Below are 16,709 nucleotides of genomic sequence, written 5' to 3' on the forward strand. Positions count from 1 at the left end.
CCAAAAAGTTTGAAAACTGCTATCCTAGACCAATGGCTTTCAGAGTGATATCCTGAGACCATCAGTATCTTGGAACTATTATAGTTAGAAACATAAATTCTCAGGTCCCATTCTAGATCTATTTCAGTCAGAAACTGAGGATGGGGCTCAGCAGTCTGTATTATAATGAGCCCTTAAGATGAAGTTCACATATTTATCAGTGCTGAAGTTTGAGAACCGCTGTCCTAGAGAAATTCAGGAACCATATGTAGGAGTGTTCATAGTAGTAGTGTTGATAATAGCACAAATCTCAATGCAACCCAAATGTCTAATAACAGTAGAATGGATAAACAAATTTGGTATATTCATATATAAATAAAGCAGCAAAAATGAATGACATTGATTTACTTACCCACATGGATGAATTTTAAAAAATAATGTCAAGAAAAAGTAATTCAATAAAATCCATACAGATTTATTCTATTATGAAAGTCCATAAACTTGTAAAAACCATGGGTATTGTTTAAGATTACATATAGCTTTATATATATCTGTGGTAAAAACTATATAGAGAAGGAAGAGAATGTTTAACACATACCTTGTGGAGTTGGGAATCCAGGAGAGGGGCACAAAGGCAGCTTCAGTGATATTGTTAGTATTCTATTTCTTACGCTGGGTATTTATCTTATTTAAAAAAATTTTATATACACATATATGTAATATATAATTTATATATGTAACATATATCAGTCACATACCCTTTGCCATTATGATTTATTTCATGATAAAATGTTAAATTTTAAAATAGTCATAGTCTGGAATTAAGACACAATTGGTTTTCAGTTTTGAATCACCAAGAAAAATAATCTGGGTGCTATACACTTTTTGTACAAGCCAGGGAAACGTAACAGTCATTTTACAGGTATTTCTTTTGAAAGTGATTAAAGGCTCTCTGGAAAACCTTGCCGTCCAAAATTACTCATTCACAAAGGCTTTCGAACAGAATATTATTTTACAAATATGTTTCTATTTAGAAAATGAGAATGTGGAAGATTCAAATAATTAGTGACTGCCTGTGGCTTGGGAGTTCCAAAATGTTAAATATCAGCACTTCTTTTAATGAACAACCTCTGCTGTATGGTTTTATCTAACACCTCATATGATCTGTAAGAGAGATTGTTAAACAGTGAATGAAGAAAACCTAGGATACTGTCTTCTTCCTTACTCTGTCATGGTTCAATGTTTAGGTGGGGCAAGGAGGATCATATTAATCCTGAAGTTAACTTTGGAAAGTATAGTTAACTTTAGAGGCTTTGAATTCTATTCACCTTTTAAATATTTAACTTTTGAACTGATGGTAAAGATAACAATCAATAAAATTTTAAGTATTAATATTAACAATACTTTGGTCAATTTAGGTACTAAACTTTACATATAAGCCTGATAATTTTCAAAAAAACAGATTGCTTTGGGTATAGTACCAGAAAAAAAGTCCTCCAAAGTGTGGAGAAAGATAATAGATTTTTCTAAACAAAAGTGCCTTAAATGCCATATTTTATAAAGTCTAAAAAATTTTTCCAGTTTTGTCAGTTATAAAAATTTAAGTGATAGGGAAAATTACATTAATCTTAAAAATTTGGAGATATATGACAAATCTGACATGTAAGTAAGTGCTTTGAAAGTAGAAATCATACTTGTCTTAAAACTCATTCTACTGTAATATATATTGATACTAATAACTGCTAGTGCAATAAAAATTTTTAAAAAAATAGTAGTAGATGTGGAAAATATGTTTAAAAGTTTTTTAATCATTTAACCTGGATTTGGCTAGATAGAGTCTCATACTGTGAATCAAAATTCTGACAATTTTGGCAAAGAAAAGGAAGAAGTTTGTAAAGCAGATTATGAATACATTTCACATCTAAAGACTAATGCTTTCCACCTCGTGCTGTCTTTTGGTATTTACAGTTTATATATAAAAACTACATATTCTAAAATGTACAAGAAATTTATTTGTAATATTAGCAAAATACCATTTGGGATTATGCTTATTTAAAGGGCTTAAGGATGTTACTTATTTATTTTTGCAGCTTTCCACACAGTACCCTGTTTTTCCTTCTGTTTTTAACTTCAGAGGTAGAGTTATTTGATTTTCCTCTTTACTTTTCTCTTTATTTTTGTGCCTCAGTCTTGAAAAAGTAATAAGTATTTCATAGAGAGAGGCCCCCTCTTTGTTCTGCCATCTGAAGTGATTACAATGCTCAAGTCTCTTTGTTGGTTGCCTTTGACTAATGCTTTTCAGCAGCCCCGGGCTCAGCTCCTGGTTCGCAGTATGGCACAATGACCAGGCAGATATCTCGACACAACTCTACCACTTCTTCGACATCTTCTGGTGGATACAGACGAACTCCCTCTGTGACTGCTCAGTTTTCTGCTCAGCCTCATGTTAATGGAGGTCCACTTTATTCTCAAAATTCAAGTAAGCTTGTGCTTTGCAGGCATACAGCAACAGTGGAGCTCCTTTTGAAAGAAATCATTTGAAACTGTTATTCTTGTCAGTGATAGACAACAATTGGAAACCATGCTATTTCATGTTTATTTTTGTTTCAGGATATTAGTTCTTGAATCATACCGTTTTATTAATAAGAGTAATTGCTTATTCTTCCAAAATTCAGATTTATCCAGTATACTTAGTATAAACTAAAATTTAACTCATGCTTTAATAAGCTATTTTTATTACTATATAAAGAACCTAGAGAACAAAAAAATCACTGAAATAAATTGAATTTATTTTTATTGGCATGTTTGAGAAAATTCAGTGATAGTATAACAAAAGACACAAACATTGTGAAATTTTCCTTTAAAATAATATAATGAGGCCGGGCGCGGTGGCTCACGCCTGTAATCCTAGCACTCTGGGAGGCCAAGGTGGGAGGATCATTTGAGCTCAGGAGTTCCAGACCAGCCTGAGTAAGAGTGAGACCCCATCTCTACTAAAAATAGAAAAATTAGCTAGGTGTGGTGCATGCATGTAGTCCCAGCTACTCAGGAGGCTGAGGCACGAGGATCACTTGAGCCCAGGAGTTTGAGGTTGCTGTGAGCTAGGCTAATGACACCGCACTCTACTGAGGGCAACAGAGTGAGACTCTGTCTCCAAAAAATAAATAAATAAAATAATAACAATAATATAATGAAATTGCTGGCTATCACTTTTAAGGTTATTAACCTATACTGAAATGAAAAAAACAATTAAAAACATTTGTGATGCCTGCTTAATTACTCTGTCTCTGAATAACTAACAGTAGGAGGGATTTTGTTTTGATTTCTCTCTGTTCACCTCAAATTGCACATCTTAACACTAATTGCAATTAATGTTTAAAAGCTGTTAAGATTAGAAAATAGTTTTAGCATATAATGTTAGGAAGTTAGACTAGCTTAGGGTCATTAATACCACTTTCCATATTAAGATCCTTAATACAAAAAGGGAAAGAAAATAAGAAATGATCCTGTTGTCTAGTATTTATTTGGTTTTGGCTTGAAATTGTGATTACCAGGCAGAGACTGAGACATGCTTTTTGCAGAGCTGCATGTTATATTAGTTTACATAAAAATATTGGATACTCTGTGAATTCTCCATATTTACATAGGAATTTGAGTTGTTTTTATTTATAATGCATTTCCTGAATATATATTTTAAAGCAGAGGTAGAGGAAGGTTCTCTTATTAGTTCTTTATTAATGTTTTAGAGTTAAAGATTAAATGTGTTAAAGCAAAAAACTCCTAAGATCTGAAAACCACTTTAGCAGAAATGTCAAAATTCACAGGTAATCCCAAAATTTATGAAACTTTTTTCCAGACAGAAGTATTCAAGCTTACTAAGAAGCATTAAACTTTACCATTAGAATTTTGCCTCACATTTGGTATTGAAGGGTAGCCAATGTCTGAATATTCTACAGATTATCTCATAATTCACCTCACTAGTTTTATGAGCTTTAATTTTTTTCATATTCTGCATTTTTTAGATCCCATCTTTATGTTCATTATTTTTCTTTTCCCTGCTTAGACATTTAGTTTACTAAATGCTATTAGGATTTGTAGTGACTCTTCACATAATACATATTTGTGTAGCTTTAGTTTAGCAATACTTGGATGGATTATTTTTAAATAAGACTTTTAGTACTGAATGTCTACATTCTTTTGACTATCGGAGAGCAAATTTGGCCTCAAATTTTAAATATATTAAGTTTTGTCAATTATCCTTCCATCTGAGTTACTGTTGGTGTTATTGTAGCAGTAGTAGTATGTAAATGTTGTTAGTGTTTTGATGTGCATATTTTCCCTTTCATCTAAATGTGGTGGTAATGATGAATATCTTCACAGCATCGCTTTTCTTTTTCTTTACATACTAACCAGCATGGTTACTAAGGGTTGTTTCTAAAACAATTTTTTAGGTTTGTGGAAGTTTTTTGTTTTTTAAAATCAAAACCTCTAACTTTTTATTTAAGAACCATATATATATACAGAGTATCAAAATGAAAGAGGACCAATTTCATAGTGAATTGAATGTTATTTTTAGTTGTACAATGGATATTAATGTACATAATTGCTTTAAGTTGTTACTACTTTGAACACAGAACCTCTTTCCAGTTTTTATGCTTACCAACCAAATTCCTGCATTGGATTAATTGAAACAACTTTTTGATTAAGAGATCCTTGGGAACCAGTAAAATAGATTTGCTGCTCACAATGAGCATTTGTTTATCAATTTCCTATAAGTTATGTCCTTTCCAGAAATAAATTTGAATATATTTCAAACTATCTGGTGATTCATTAGAAATTACTTTAATGCAAATAATTGCATATTTTAACTTATTGAAAATCAGGTTTCCTTTTTCAGAACAGTGATTAAAAGGTCACTTTTGAGATATCTCGTGAAACTCTGAATAATTAACATGATATATGGAGCATTCTTACTCCCTAATAAATTTAGGAGTGACCATCTTTAAAATTGCCAGCTTAAAAAATAACAACAACCTTGTTTTACAAACAAGGGTTTTTCCTGGAGAGCTGTGTGTAAATTTAGATATATAGTAAGAACTGTTTTTAAAGAAAACCTGTGATTAATATATTTATTGATACATTAAGGAAACAGCTGTTACACATTTGTATTATTTAGTTGAGTTCTAATTTACAACATTACCTTGAAGTTAGACAAACCTGTAATAGAGTTATGGCAAAGACACAGTATTCTGGAAACCTGTATAGATACTTCATTGTTACTTATTTTAGAAATTTTTCCTTAAATATTTGAAAATATCATTGCACTAAAGTGAATGTGATGGTAAATTTAAATCTTTCCCAAACAATATAACATTAAGATTAAATTAAGTGTATTTGTTCTTTTATAAAATAGCCGATTAATTGGCTAAGCACAAGTTAGCTTTAGGCTTACTTATGGGAAATGAACTTGAAAAAGGTTATACAGGTTTTTGTTTTGTTTTTTGTTTCATTTTGTTTCATTTGCAAACTGTTCTTTGCATACTTATGTTTGTGGTCCTTGTAACTGACTTCTGCTTTTTGTTTGTTTCCTTTTCTTTCCTTTATCTGTTTTACTTCCCCCATACTGTGTTGTTGCTACCAGTTTCTATTGCTCCACCCCCACCCCCTATGCCTCAGTTGACTCCACAGATACCTCTCACAGGCTTCGTGGCCAGGGTGCAGGAAAACAGTAAGTTTGGAAAAATTGAGCTATCAAAGAGTAGAGGCTGTCTCCTTTTAGCATGCATGGCTGATGAGTCATCATTTTCCTTACTTTTATTGAGAAGCTAATCTTACCTCCAAAACAGGTGCAGATATGTTATTGAAACTGAAGAGCACGGTCTTCGGTTTTTTCTCGTGTGCATGATTACTGACCCATATAAATTTCAAAACTTTCTTATGTCTTTAAGTGATCCTAAAACATGAGATCTGATCTCACATATATTCTTAAGGAAAGAGTAATCAAACACAAAAAGTCAAATTGTATGGAAACTTCTATCTTCTAGTAGTTACTAGGACAGTTAGCATTTTGTATTTTAACAAATTTATCAGCGTATAGGTAGTTACATTGTGAGATTAAATTTATTATGAAATTGAGACAGGATTTTTTCCCTTTAATTACAAAAAAATTTTAGTGAAATCTTTGTAACCTCAAATTTTTATATATAAATGATATTGAACCTGCATAAAAGTTCACTGTCAGGGTAAGAGTGAATGTCCAAGTACATCTCTGCTTCCCATTTAGGGTAAGTGGTAAGCAATGTAGAGCTCTCTTCATGTTTTGGCTACATGCAGGTCTATGAGTATTGTTTCCGAATATGTAAATCTGTCAACTTTTTAAGGTCTTCTCTGAATGAAGATCAGGTTTATTGATTTTTGGAAATTATTTTGAATATATGGCTTTTATCAGGATAGACTAGTTTGTCTGATTTCTTCTGAAGTTCCTCGAGATGTATAATCCTAACTATATGATCATAGTGAATGTTGTATGGCAAAATGAAAAATACCACTATTACTGAATTATATTGCAGCAGAATACCTATTGAGATTAAGATGGTAATGTGGCCTAGTTCTAATGTGCTTCATTCGAGACCATTACCACGAAAATGAAGTATCAGAATGGTTTGAACAAATGAGTAACGCAATTTGACCAGCCTGTCTTCTGGGAGAATACATTGTGGCAAATTCCATTCTTCAGGTTTTGCTGACCCTGTTGTGTTATTCTCCCCATTACATCCCTTCTGCCAGTCAAATATTTGCTTATTCAATGTTACATGCTAGGCTCTGGGAAGGATACAGATAGTTTAAGACAAAGTCTCCTGCTTCAAGAAATGTATTACCTAATGGATTATTATAAAACATTGTAGTTTCAAAATGTTGAAATTTCTGAGTGTAAGCCATCCTTACCATTAACATTTGTTGGAAAACTAATGTGTCCAAACATTTAAAAATCGGTGAATCTTATTTTAAAAAATAAGTAAATAAGGATTAATTGCTGCTCCTTAATGCAGCAGGGTTCAGAAACTAAGCCCGTTTAGCTTTTTGAACTGCGATATTGATAAGTATTATTAGGAAATAATATAAAATAACCATAATGAACATCAATTTTGTGGGTCTAAAGGTTATTGACTAGCTTTTTGGTAACTTTTTTTTTTAAGATATAAATCTAGTATTAATGTACCTTATTCTGGGCACCCATGGTCTTTACTCAGAGAGGCCCTTGGTGTTATGATAGTTCTTTTTACTAAACATATGAACTTGAGTCAGTCAGTTGTTCTTGTGCCACAGAGTCCCCCACTTTATTTGGCATCTATTTTCCTTGAAAGCATGTTAGGAAGATTTGTGATAAACTGTGTATCAGTACTTTATATGTTCTGTGAAGTACAAATTTTCTATCATCTTTTCTTAAATATCAGGTTTCTTATGGCACTCAAAGTGGGTGGCAGTGAATGCATGTAGCAGTTAACCTATTAATAAGTGTTTAAGATTTGAGCCTCTAAAAAAGTCAGCAGCGTGTTTACATCTGTTTATGAATAACACCAGAAACCATTTTTGAACTAATTATATGCATGGTGCTAGACAAAGTTTTATGCAGAGAATTAGTTTACCAGACTCCTGCCATAATTTGAAGATAAGCTAATGCAGATTTATAGCAGTTGGACATAAAGACAATTGAGTGAAAATATTGAACTAGTACATTGTGTATAAATCAAGAGTAAATGCAATTTAGGGATTTAGGCAAGCATGTATAATTTATATATTAAGTCAAATTAAGGGTATGCACCATGGCCGGCTGGCTGATATCGGGATGGGTTCATACCTGTTTTTACTCTCCTCTCAATAATACTAAAAAGCTTTATGGAGGAGATTATGGGCAAAGATAAAATGGATCCAGGCATGCAGTAGAAAAATAAATTGTAGACCTGTTTGATAGGTATTAGAGTATCACCACACAGGATTTGTTTCTGATAGCCTTATTCAACCCCCAAGAGGATAAAATAGAAATTACAGAATTGAAGTAGTTATCGAAGTAGGTCTGTTATCTGCAAATGTTTTAAATCTGGACCCCTTTGTTCTGAGTAGGGTAGAGTAACCTTAAAAACCTATGTGACAAGGCCGGGTGCGGTGGCTCACGCCTGTAGTCCTAGCACTCTGGGAGGCCGAGGCGGGTGGATTGCTCGAGGTCAGGAGTTTGAGACCAGCCTCAGCGGGAGCGAGACCCATCTCTACTAAAAAATAGAAAGAGATTATCTGGCCAACTAAAATATATATACAGAAAAAAATTAGCCGGGCATGGTGGCACATGCCTGTAGTCCCAGCTACTGGGGAGGCTGAGGCAGTAGGATCACTTAAGCCCAGGAGTTTGAGGTTGCTGTGAGCTGGGCTGATGCCATGGCACTCACTCTAGCCCGGGCAACACAGCGAGACTCTGTCTCAAAAAAAAAAAAAAAAACCTACGTGACAAATAGATTATGGCTGCTTTCTTTTATCACATAAATAGCCCCAGAAATTGGCATTTGATTTAAGATGTTTTTATTACAAACTTATCCCCTGCAGGTATTATATAATTCCTATATCAATATGTATTAAAACATTTTAATATGTCTTTTGAACTTTCAAAGAAATTTGTGGATCAGAAATTTCCAGCTTTGAATTCCTTAATATTGGGAGCATTTGTTATCTGGTATCATAATAGTTCAGTGAACACACTTCTAGCCTGACATTTTTCCACTTCCCTGTTTACACCTTTGATTATTTAAAGCTGCACGTACATACATACCACGACATCTAGAATTTGAGGTATGAGTCATTTTTATTGTTTTGTTTAAGTTCTTTTTTGTTTGTTTTTTTTACATCTTCTCTCAGCACTTTATGTTTAAATCTTAATTGTTGATGTATTATTCTTAGAAAATTGAATCTTTTGGATCTAGTGTTTCCCTCATCCTGTGCTTATGTTTTACTAGCAGTAATGCAAAATCTTAGCTTTCTTTCTACATTGAAAATTTGATTATGAATACTTTTGAAACTATTCAATGAGATTTTCTGCTAGTTAGGAATTCTTTTTTAATTTAATTTTTTCTTGTTAAAATTTAAACAAAAGAATAGGAAATGTATGCACAGAAGCAGACCTAATACCACCACGTTTGCTATCTTTCCCATTAAAACAAACAGTAATCCACAAATAAATAAAAGTCTGTCCATGGGAAACTTAATTTCTAGGGAATCAAAACTATTAAAAGCCAAAATCAGGGATATGAATGAGTATGATGAAAAGTTAGCAAACCATTAATGTTATTCGTATCTTTTATTACAGTCCAAATGACAAATATGACATAAGCTTTATTTAAGCAGATAGGCTTACTAAACAGAGTGACATTTGTCCTGACCTGAGCCTTGGAATAAGGAAACTACTGCTATAATCCTTATAAAAAGAGACATTGTTTCCTAGCCTCCTGCATTCATTAATTTGTAGTACTTCCTGATGCCCTTATTTTTAGCTCATTTTATGATTACAAAATTATTCTTAAGAGTAACATAACCTTTAACACACCAAGCTTTTATTTCTAATCATTGCATGTTTTATTATAGTGCATGCTGTATATATTAGAGCTTTCTTAAATTCTATTAACTTATAAATTTCCATTTAGATTAATTTCTGATTCAGATTAATTATTTGACACTTTTTAGTTGCTGATAGTCCAACTCCTCCACCACCACCTCCACCAGATGACATCCCCATGTTTGATGATTCTCCACCTCCACCACCACCACCTCCAGTGGATTATGAAGACGAGGAGGCTGCGGTAGTTCAGTATAATGACCCATATGCAGATGGGGATCCTTCTTGGGCCCCCAAGAATTATATTGAGAAAGGTAAGGTCCGGTCATCATTGAATTACCAGCCTGGGCAATATAGTGAAACCCTGTCTCTACCAAAAAGGAAAAAATAATGAGCCAGGCGCGGTGGCTGACTTACAGTCCTAAGCTACTGAGGAGGCTGAGGCAGGAGGATAGCTTGAGCCTAGGAGTTCAAGATTGCAGTGAGCTGTGATCATGCCACTGTATTCCAACCTGGGTGACAAAGCAAGACCCTATTCCTCTTTTTCTTAAAAAAAAATAAATAAATAAAAACAAAAATCATTGAATTAATGTGAAGGAAAATAACTTAATTATAGAATTTTAGAACAATAAAGAACATCTAGTCTAGTGTTTCTTTTAAAGTGCCTTATCAACCAAAATGATTTACCTAAACCTTATTTCCTAAGCTTTGTAAGTGGAAGAGTCTTCCTTTATTTTTTAAACTAAAACTATGTTAAATGTGCTTTCTACATATGCTTCCAACTGGAGATTAACACACCTGTTTGCATTTTATAGATGAAACAACTAAGGCACAAAAAAGGAGTTAATTGAGTTACTGAATTATATATGAATGTAATTAGTAAAGATCTAAAAAGTTTTAAGCTCTTTTAATTAGAATAGAAACCAGGGCGGGGCCGGGCGCGGTGGCTCACGCCTGTAATCCTAGCTCTGGGAGGCCGAGGCGGGTGGATCGCTCGAGGTCAGGAGTTCGAGACCAGCCTGAGCAAGAGTGAGACCCTGTCTCTACTAAAAATAGAAAGAAATTATCTGGCCAACTAAAAATATATATACAAAAAAAATTAGCCGGGCATGGTGGCTCATGCCTGTAGTCCCAGCTACTCGGGAGGCTGAGGCAGTAGGATCGCTTAAGCCCAGGAGTCTGAGGTTGCTGTGAGCTAGGCTGATGCCACGGCACTCACTCTAGCCTGGGCAACAAAGTGAGACTCTGTCTCAAAAAAAAAAAAAAAAAAAAAAAAAAAGAAACCAGGGCGGGCGCGGTGGCTCACACCTGTAATCCTAGCACTCTGGAGGCTGAGGTGGGAGGATTGCTTGAGCTCAGGAGTTCAAGACCAGCCTGAGCAAGAGTGAGACCCCATCTCTACTAAAAATAGAAAGAAATTAGCCAAACAACTAAAAATAGAAAAAATTAGCCGGGCATTGTGGCACATGCCTGTAATTCCCAGTTACCCTGGAGGCTGAGTCAGGAGGATTGCTCGAGCCCAGGAGTTTGAGGTTGCTGTGAGCTAGGCACTCTAGCCCAGGCAAGAGAGTGAGACTCTGTCTCCAAAAAAAAAAAAAAAGATTAGAAACCTTTCATATGTAAGTATAGATGGTCCCTCTCTTGCATGGTTCAGGATTTTTCAAAATGATGATGGTGTACAAGTGATACGCATTCATTATGCTCCTCTTTAGGATGGTGTTATGTCTGGATAAACCCATAGTAAGTCGAAAATGTACGTAAGTCGAGAATGCACTTTTGATTTACAATATTTTCAACTTATCTTTGTCCAGACATAACCCCCATTGTAAGTAGAGGAGCTTTTATATTCAAAAATATATTGGTACTATCATGAGAAAAGCCTCAACTAAGGTTTTCAGTTAGGTGATTTTATAAAAGAGAAACAAATCACTAGAATTTTATATTTCATGAAATGATATACAACTCTAAAGTGTAAATTTACCTATAGTACCCAATATTCAGTATAATTATCTATTAAGAAATATGAGTGAGGAAGAAACAAATTGTGTTGATAGATTTTTTTCCATCAGCTTCTGTTTTTAAATCCCTATTTTTATAGAGTTCTGAAAAATGCTTGTGATTTAGTTGACTACTTTTGGTTGCCCTTGAAATATATTGCCTTTATTGGGTTAACTGACTTTAAGCAGGTAGCTGTAGGTCTTGAGACAAGTAGCATTCATTTCTGCTCAAGTTTTGAATGTGTGGCAAAAGTAAATTTGTTTTCCTTTTTTTATATTTGTAATCAGTATTACTAATTTACATGTTGCTAAGGAAGTCTTGAATATTCTACTTTATATTTGGATTCCCACACACGTTCAAATAGAGAAGGTGAAAACTTGAGTAATCTTGAATTGTGTTTTTACCCATATTTTCTTATTTGGCAAAGCAAATTTAACTTTATGAAAATGGGACCATTATATTTATTTAAGTTGACAGATTTGGAATGATAATGATAATGTTAATAATGTTAATGTTCATACACTTCATTATTAACCAATAATTATAGAGCTTAAGGATTTAAACATGTCTTCACAAGTTGAAATAACGACTCTAAGCTAGGGGGCAGCACACTTTTTTGTACAAGGCCAGATAGTAAATCTTTTAAACTTTGCTGGCTATCTAGTTTCTGTCACAGCTGCTCAGCTCTGTTGTTGTAGCATAAAGGCAGCACAGACAATACATGAATGAGCAGATGTGGCCATGTTGCAATAAAACTTTATTTATAAAAAAGGTGGTGGCTGTGATTTGTCTATGGGCCATTGTTTGCTGGACCCTAGTCCAAATCAAAAATTGAGATTTAGGTAGGATATTTAAAGCCTTTCATAGTCATCTTTATAATCACAAGATTAATGAAACCTGGTTTAATCAGATTTCAGTTGAATATGTAAGTCAAAAGTTTATGACATGATTGTTCCAAAAGCCGTATTCTTAGGATATGTTAGCTTTAGCCTGGTATGTACCAATCCGATCGTATTATTTTTGTAAGACTAATATTATGTCTAATTTTGAGTACCACATTTCAAGATCTTGCAAACAGGAATGCCTTCAATGGGGAATTGATCAGGAGGCTGAAATATCTAGAAAGTGCATCTATAGTGAGAAACAGTTGAAAGCATTGTTCCTAAGTTGGGGAAAAGAAGATTTCAGATAGATAGATAGATACATAGAAGGTAAATAACTATCTTCAAATATTTATCACGTAGAAGTAGGATTACAGAATTAGACTTTGAGTTGGAAAGAATCCTATAGCACATACAGGGAGAGTTTGGCTCTTTATATGGATTAGGATCCTGGAGAGTAAGTAGAGTGGACCTCAGATTGTTACTGGGTTAAATATTTAGCAATAAGAGAAATTGTATGAGGGGAATATGTGCATAAGGCAGGAGGTTGGATGGGACTAGGCTTCTTTTACAAAGAGGGACTTGGAAAATAGAAACATAATTTGGTTCAGTACTTTTACCAGCTCTCTGCATAAGTAGAACTAAAATGAGAATATAAAATTTATGTTCTGCTGAAAGACTTGAGGGTATCAGGCTTTTATCACAATCAGTATTAAAGACATCTGTACCACTCAAAATGTAACCCGCTGTGACTCTGAATACAAATTAATGTTACCAAAATTAAACAATTATTAATAATTGATAAGTTAATAATTAATTGACTTTATTATTATATGATTTTCTTTACTAATAGTTTATCTCCAGCAATCACCTGATCCTCTTGGGTGGTTATTTAGCCAAAAATAATTCTAGGATAATTATTTAATATTATTTATTCTGCATATTTTAAAAATTGATCTGCCATTAAGCATATCAAGGTTGTTGCAGGACAATGGAGGGGAATGGACTTGTTGAGTCTACTTAATAGTGTTCTTTAAAGGGAGAAAAGACAGCGTGTCTTAGCAAGTGGTGACTGTGGACCAGGACTTTAGATCGTCTCCTTATCCTAAGTCACTACTAGTTCAGAATAATTATGGAGAGAGGCCATTTTTCTTAGGGGCAAAATGAATTCCAGAATATTGTAAATATCTTAAAACTCCCTATTTTAAGAAAAAAAAATACCTAGAATAAATGAAGTACATCAGTGAAAAAACAGATAAAACATGCCGTTTTACACACATACTATAAAATTACATAGAATTTCAGAATTACTATGCTATAAAGGTTAGAGTTAAGGGAATAAATTCATAAATCAATAGTATGGAAAACTAGTACTTTTTAGATTGCCTTCCCTTCCTACCACACTGCTTGACAAAAAGCAAATACAGGTTGAGCATCCCTCATCTGAAAATTCGAAATCTGGAATGCTTCAAAATCTGAAACTTTTTGAGTGCCTGCCTACCACAAGAGGAAAATTCTATGCCTGAACTCATGTGATGAGTTGCAGTCAAAACGCAGGTGCACAATAGTTTATGAAGGTAATTTATAAAATTACCTTTAGGCTATGTGTATAAGGTATATGTATATTAGAACAAATGAATTTGGTGCTTAGACTTGGGTCCCGTCCCCAAGATGTCTCACTCATTATGTACATGTGACTATTCCAGAATCTGAAATTGAAACACTTCTGGTCCCAGGCATTTTGGATAAGGAATATTTAACCTGTATTTTGAACTCAAAAGAATCACAGATACCATAGAATTGCAGAGTTCTCTAAATATTAATTCATGGGTCTTCACTCACCTATTTCCACCAAAAAAAAAAAAAATTCTGCTCAAAAAAAAATCTAGGCATATCCCCATAAATTAGCATGGATTCTTGAATGAGTAGGTGTGATTTCCCAGTAACTGTATTTTCAGATTAGATAGCTTGGGTTGTTATTTGGTTTACCAAATAGCTATGCAGCTTTACTCAATAGTTACTTTGAAAATGGTGCTTTGCATATGGTAAGGGACTAAATGAATGAATTGAAACAGCTAATAAATCCTAAAATTCAGAGAGCTTTCTTAAAGAAATTGATAGAACCTGTTGACTTCTTTAGTGTAATCAGATTGTCAATTTGGCCCTAAGTTCAAGTCAGTGATTTAAGCACATGGTAGGCCACTGACCTACCTATACTGATAGATACAAAAATTAAGAATCTTCATTAAAAAAGTTGATTTTGTTATAAATTTCACTGGTATTAAATTTTAAAATTCAAATAAATGTTGAATATAGCACACTCATGTGATATTTCAACTGTTTTCTCCATAGTTGTTGCAATATATGATTACACAAAAGACAAGGATGATGAGCTGTCATTTATGGAGGGTGCAATCATTTATGTTATAAAGAAGAATGATGATGGCTGGTATGAAGGAGTCTGCAATCGAGTGACTGGTCTGTTCCCTGGGAACTATGTTGAATCAATCATGCACTATACTGATTAATTTTTTTTTTTAAAGTAGGTTCTTGTTATTAGTCATACTGTGGGACTATTATGGTTAACAGAATTGTCTTAATATGTTTTAAAATGTGCCCATATTTTCAGGAAATGCTGTTTTATTGGTATAATTGAATGTCTACCTATAAGCATATATCTTTGAGACAGTTTGTGTATTGCTAAATAGCAATTTCTACAAGTGGCTGTCCATAACTGATTATGCTTATGTACTTACACATTTTTAACTTTATGACCAGCCTAAATATTCTGGGGAAGTGGGGTATAATATTTAACGAATCATGATTCAGATTGTTCCATTACATGTTTCAGTGCAGCATGGTTACTAACGCTATGTCAGACTAATGTTAAAATCAGAAAACTTAAATGCTGGTGCTGGTCATAGTTTTTGTTTAGATTCTCTCATTTAAAAATACTGTTTGTTTAAAGCATGCATAAAAATTTATGTATTGAAATATACTTAAAAATTCCAAGATGCTTCCAATTTGTGTAATATTTACCGGGAGTACTCATATTTAGGTCTCTTGAAATGAAGTGAGTCTCCAAGGTCTCCATGTGGAACAAAAGAAACAAAAAGGGGGTTATCTATAATGGTGTAATTTGTACCTAAGTTTTTTTTAATGAGTGAAATTTGCATTATAGATTTTTTCCATTCATAAATACTTAAGTGAACCAAAGGTTTTTGTCCTTTCCTTCACTGATTTGCTTTTAAAAAAAATAATAAAAGATAATGATTTATTGCAGAATTATGGTTCTATTTTCTCAGTATATTAACTTGGAAAAAAATTTAGCCATATCTCAGTCTGTCCCAACAGCAATGTGATGGATTTTTGCAGATTCAAAATCCAAGATGGTTATTTACAAGTCAATCTACTGAATTCCTTTTTAAAAGTAACTTTTGAAGCTACAAATATGTGTCAGAGTGTTCACATTCATTCTGTAGGTAAAATTCTTAAGGATTGCCATATCAGTCCTTCAGTTTTACAGTGGACTTTTGTACACTGGTTCAATGAAATTATAAGTATCTTTTACATATTGTAAAAGTGGACACAATTGATTTGTGAATAGGCTACCTGGCACTAGCAACATTAAGATTTTAAAATAAAATAATTGGGGGAAAAGGAGGGTCATGTATTAATCAGTGAACAGAGATATATACCTATCCAACAGATTTGTATTATCTTTTGACATAATTGAAATGCAATACATGCACTTTGTGTGTCTCCTCTTAATTTAAGGGAAGGTTAGCGGGATGTTTTCTCTTGTGTATAATTCTGTATTGCTTAGGATATTAAAGTAGAGCACTCAAGTGTGGGTTTCTGTGTATTGAGGATTTGTTTGGATTTCAAATTACAGTTATGTACTGGACGTTACAGACTTATAACAGCATAGTGAATGGTAAGACTAGTACAAAACATTTATTTCTGAAAATTAAAGAACATTATTGCTACCAAATCTATGTGACTGTTTCATATGCATTTTGCCTTTGTTAATTTTAAACCAAAATATCATTAGTGATCAGCTAGCTACCTTCTACTTTTCGTTTTTTAAGTGGAATGTTCTCTTAATTTGTATATAACCTGTTGTCTAAATTTTATGTACAGTCTTTTATAATAAACCATTCTCCTATATGGAATTTTGGATACTGTTAAAATATAACTAATGTGGACTTAAATGCAGACTTCACAATTTTCTGACCTTTACTCCTATGGTG

General features: G+C 33.4%; 1 protein-coding gene across 16 annotated transcripts in view; it reads left to right on the forward strand.

Annotated features, from left to right (window-relative positions):
* LOC123625117 (abl interactor 1) overlaps positions 1–16,628 on the forward strand; it is a 104,691-nt gene extending 88,063 nt beyond the window's left edge. For 4 of the 16 annotated variants that reach the window (XM_045533331.1, XM_045533366.1, XM_045533334.1 and 1 more), the window contains 4 exons: positions 2,282–2,458; positions 5,621–5,707; positions 9,706–9,891; positions 14,809–15,741. In XM_045533331.1, coding sequence (XP_045389287.1) covers positions 2,282–2,458; positions 5,621–5,707; positions 9,706–9,891; positions 14,809–14,984 — 626 coding nt within the window. In that variant the 3' untranslated portion in view covers positions 14,985–15,741. Of the gene's footprint in view, positions 1–2,281; positions 2,459–5,620; positions 5,708–9,705; positions 9,892–14,808 lie in introns of all 16 variants that reach the window. The other 12 variants (XM_045533420.1, XM_045533336.1, XM_045533348.1 and 9 more) reach the window with 6 other exon arrangements.
* The last annotated feature ends 81 nt before the right edge of the window (positions 16,629–16,709 follow it).

This window comes from Lemur catta, chromosome 1, assembly GCF_020740605.2.
Source record: "Lemur catta isolate mLemCat1 chromosome 1, mLemCat1.pri, whole genome shotgun sequence".
Taxonomy (NCBI): Eukaryota; Metazoa; Chordata; class Mammalia; order Primates; family Lemuridae; genus Lemur; species Lemur catta.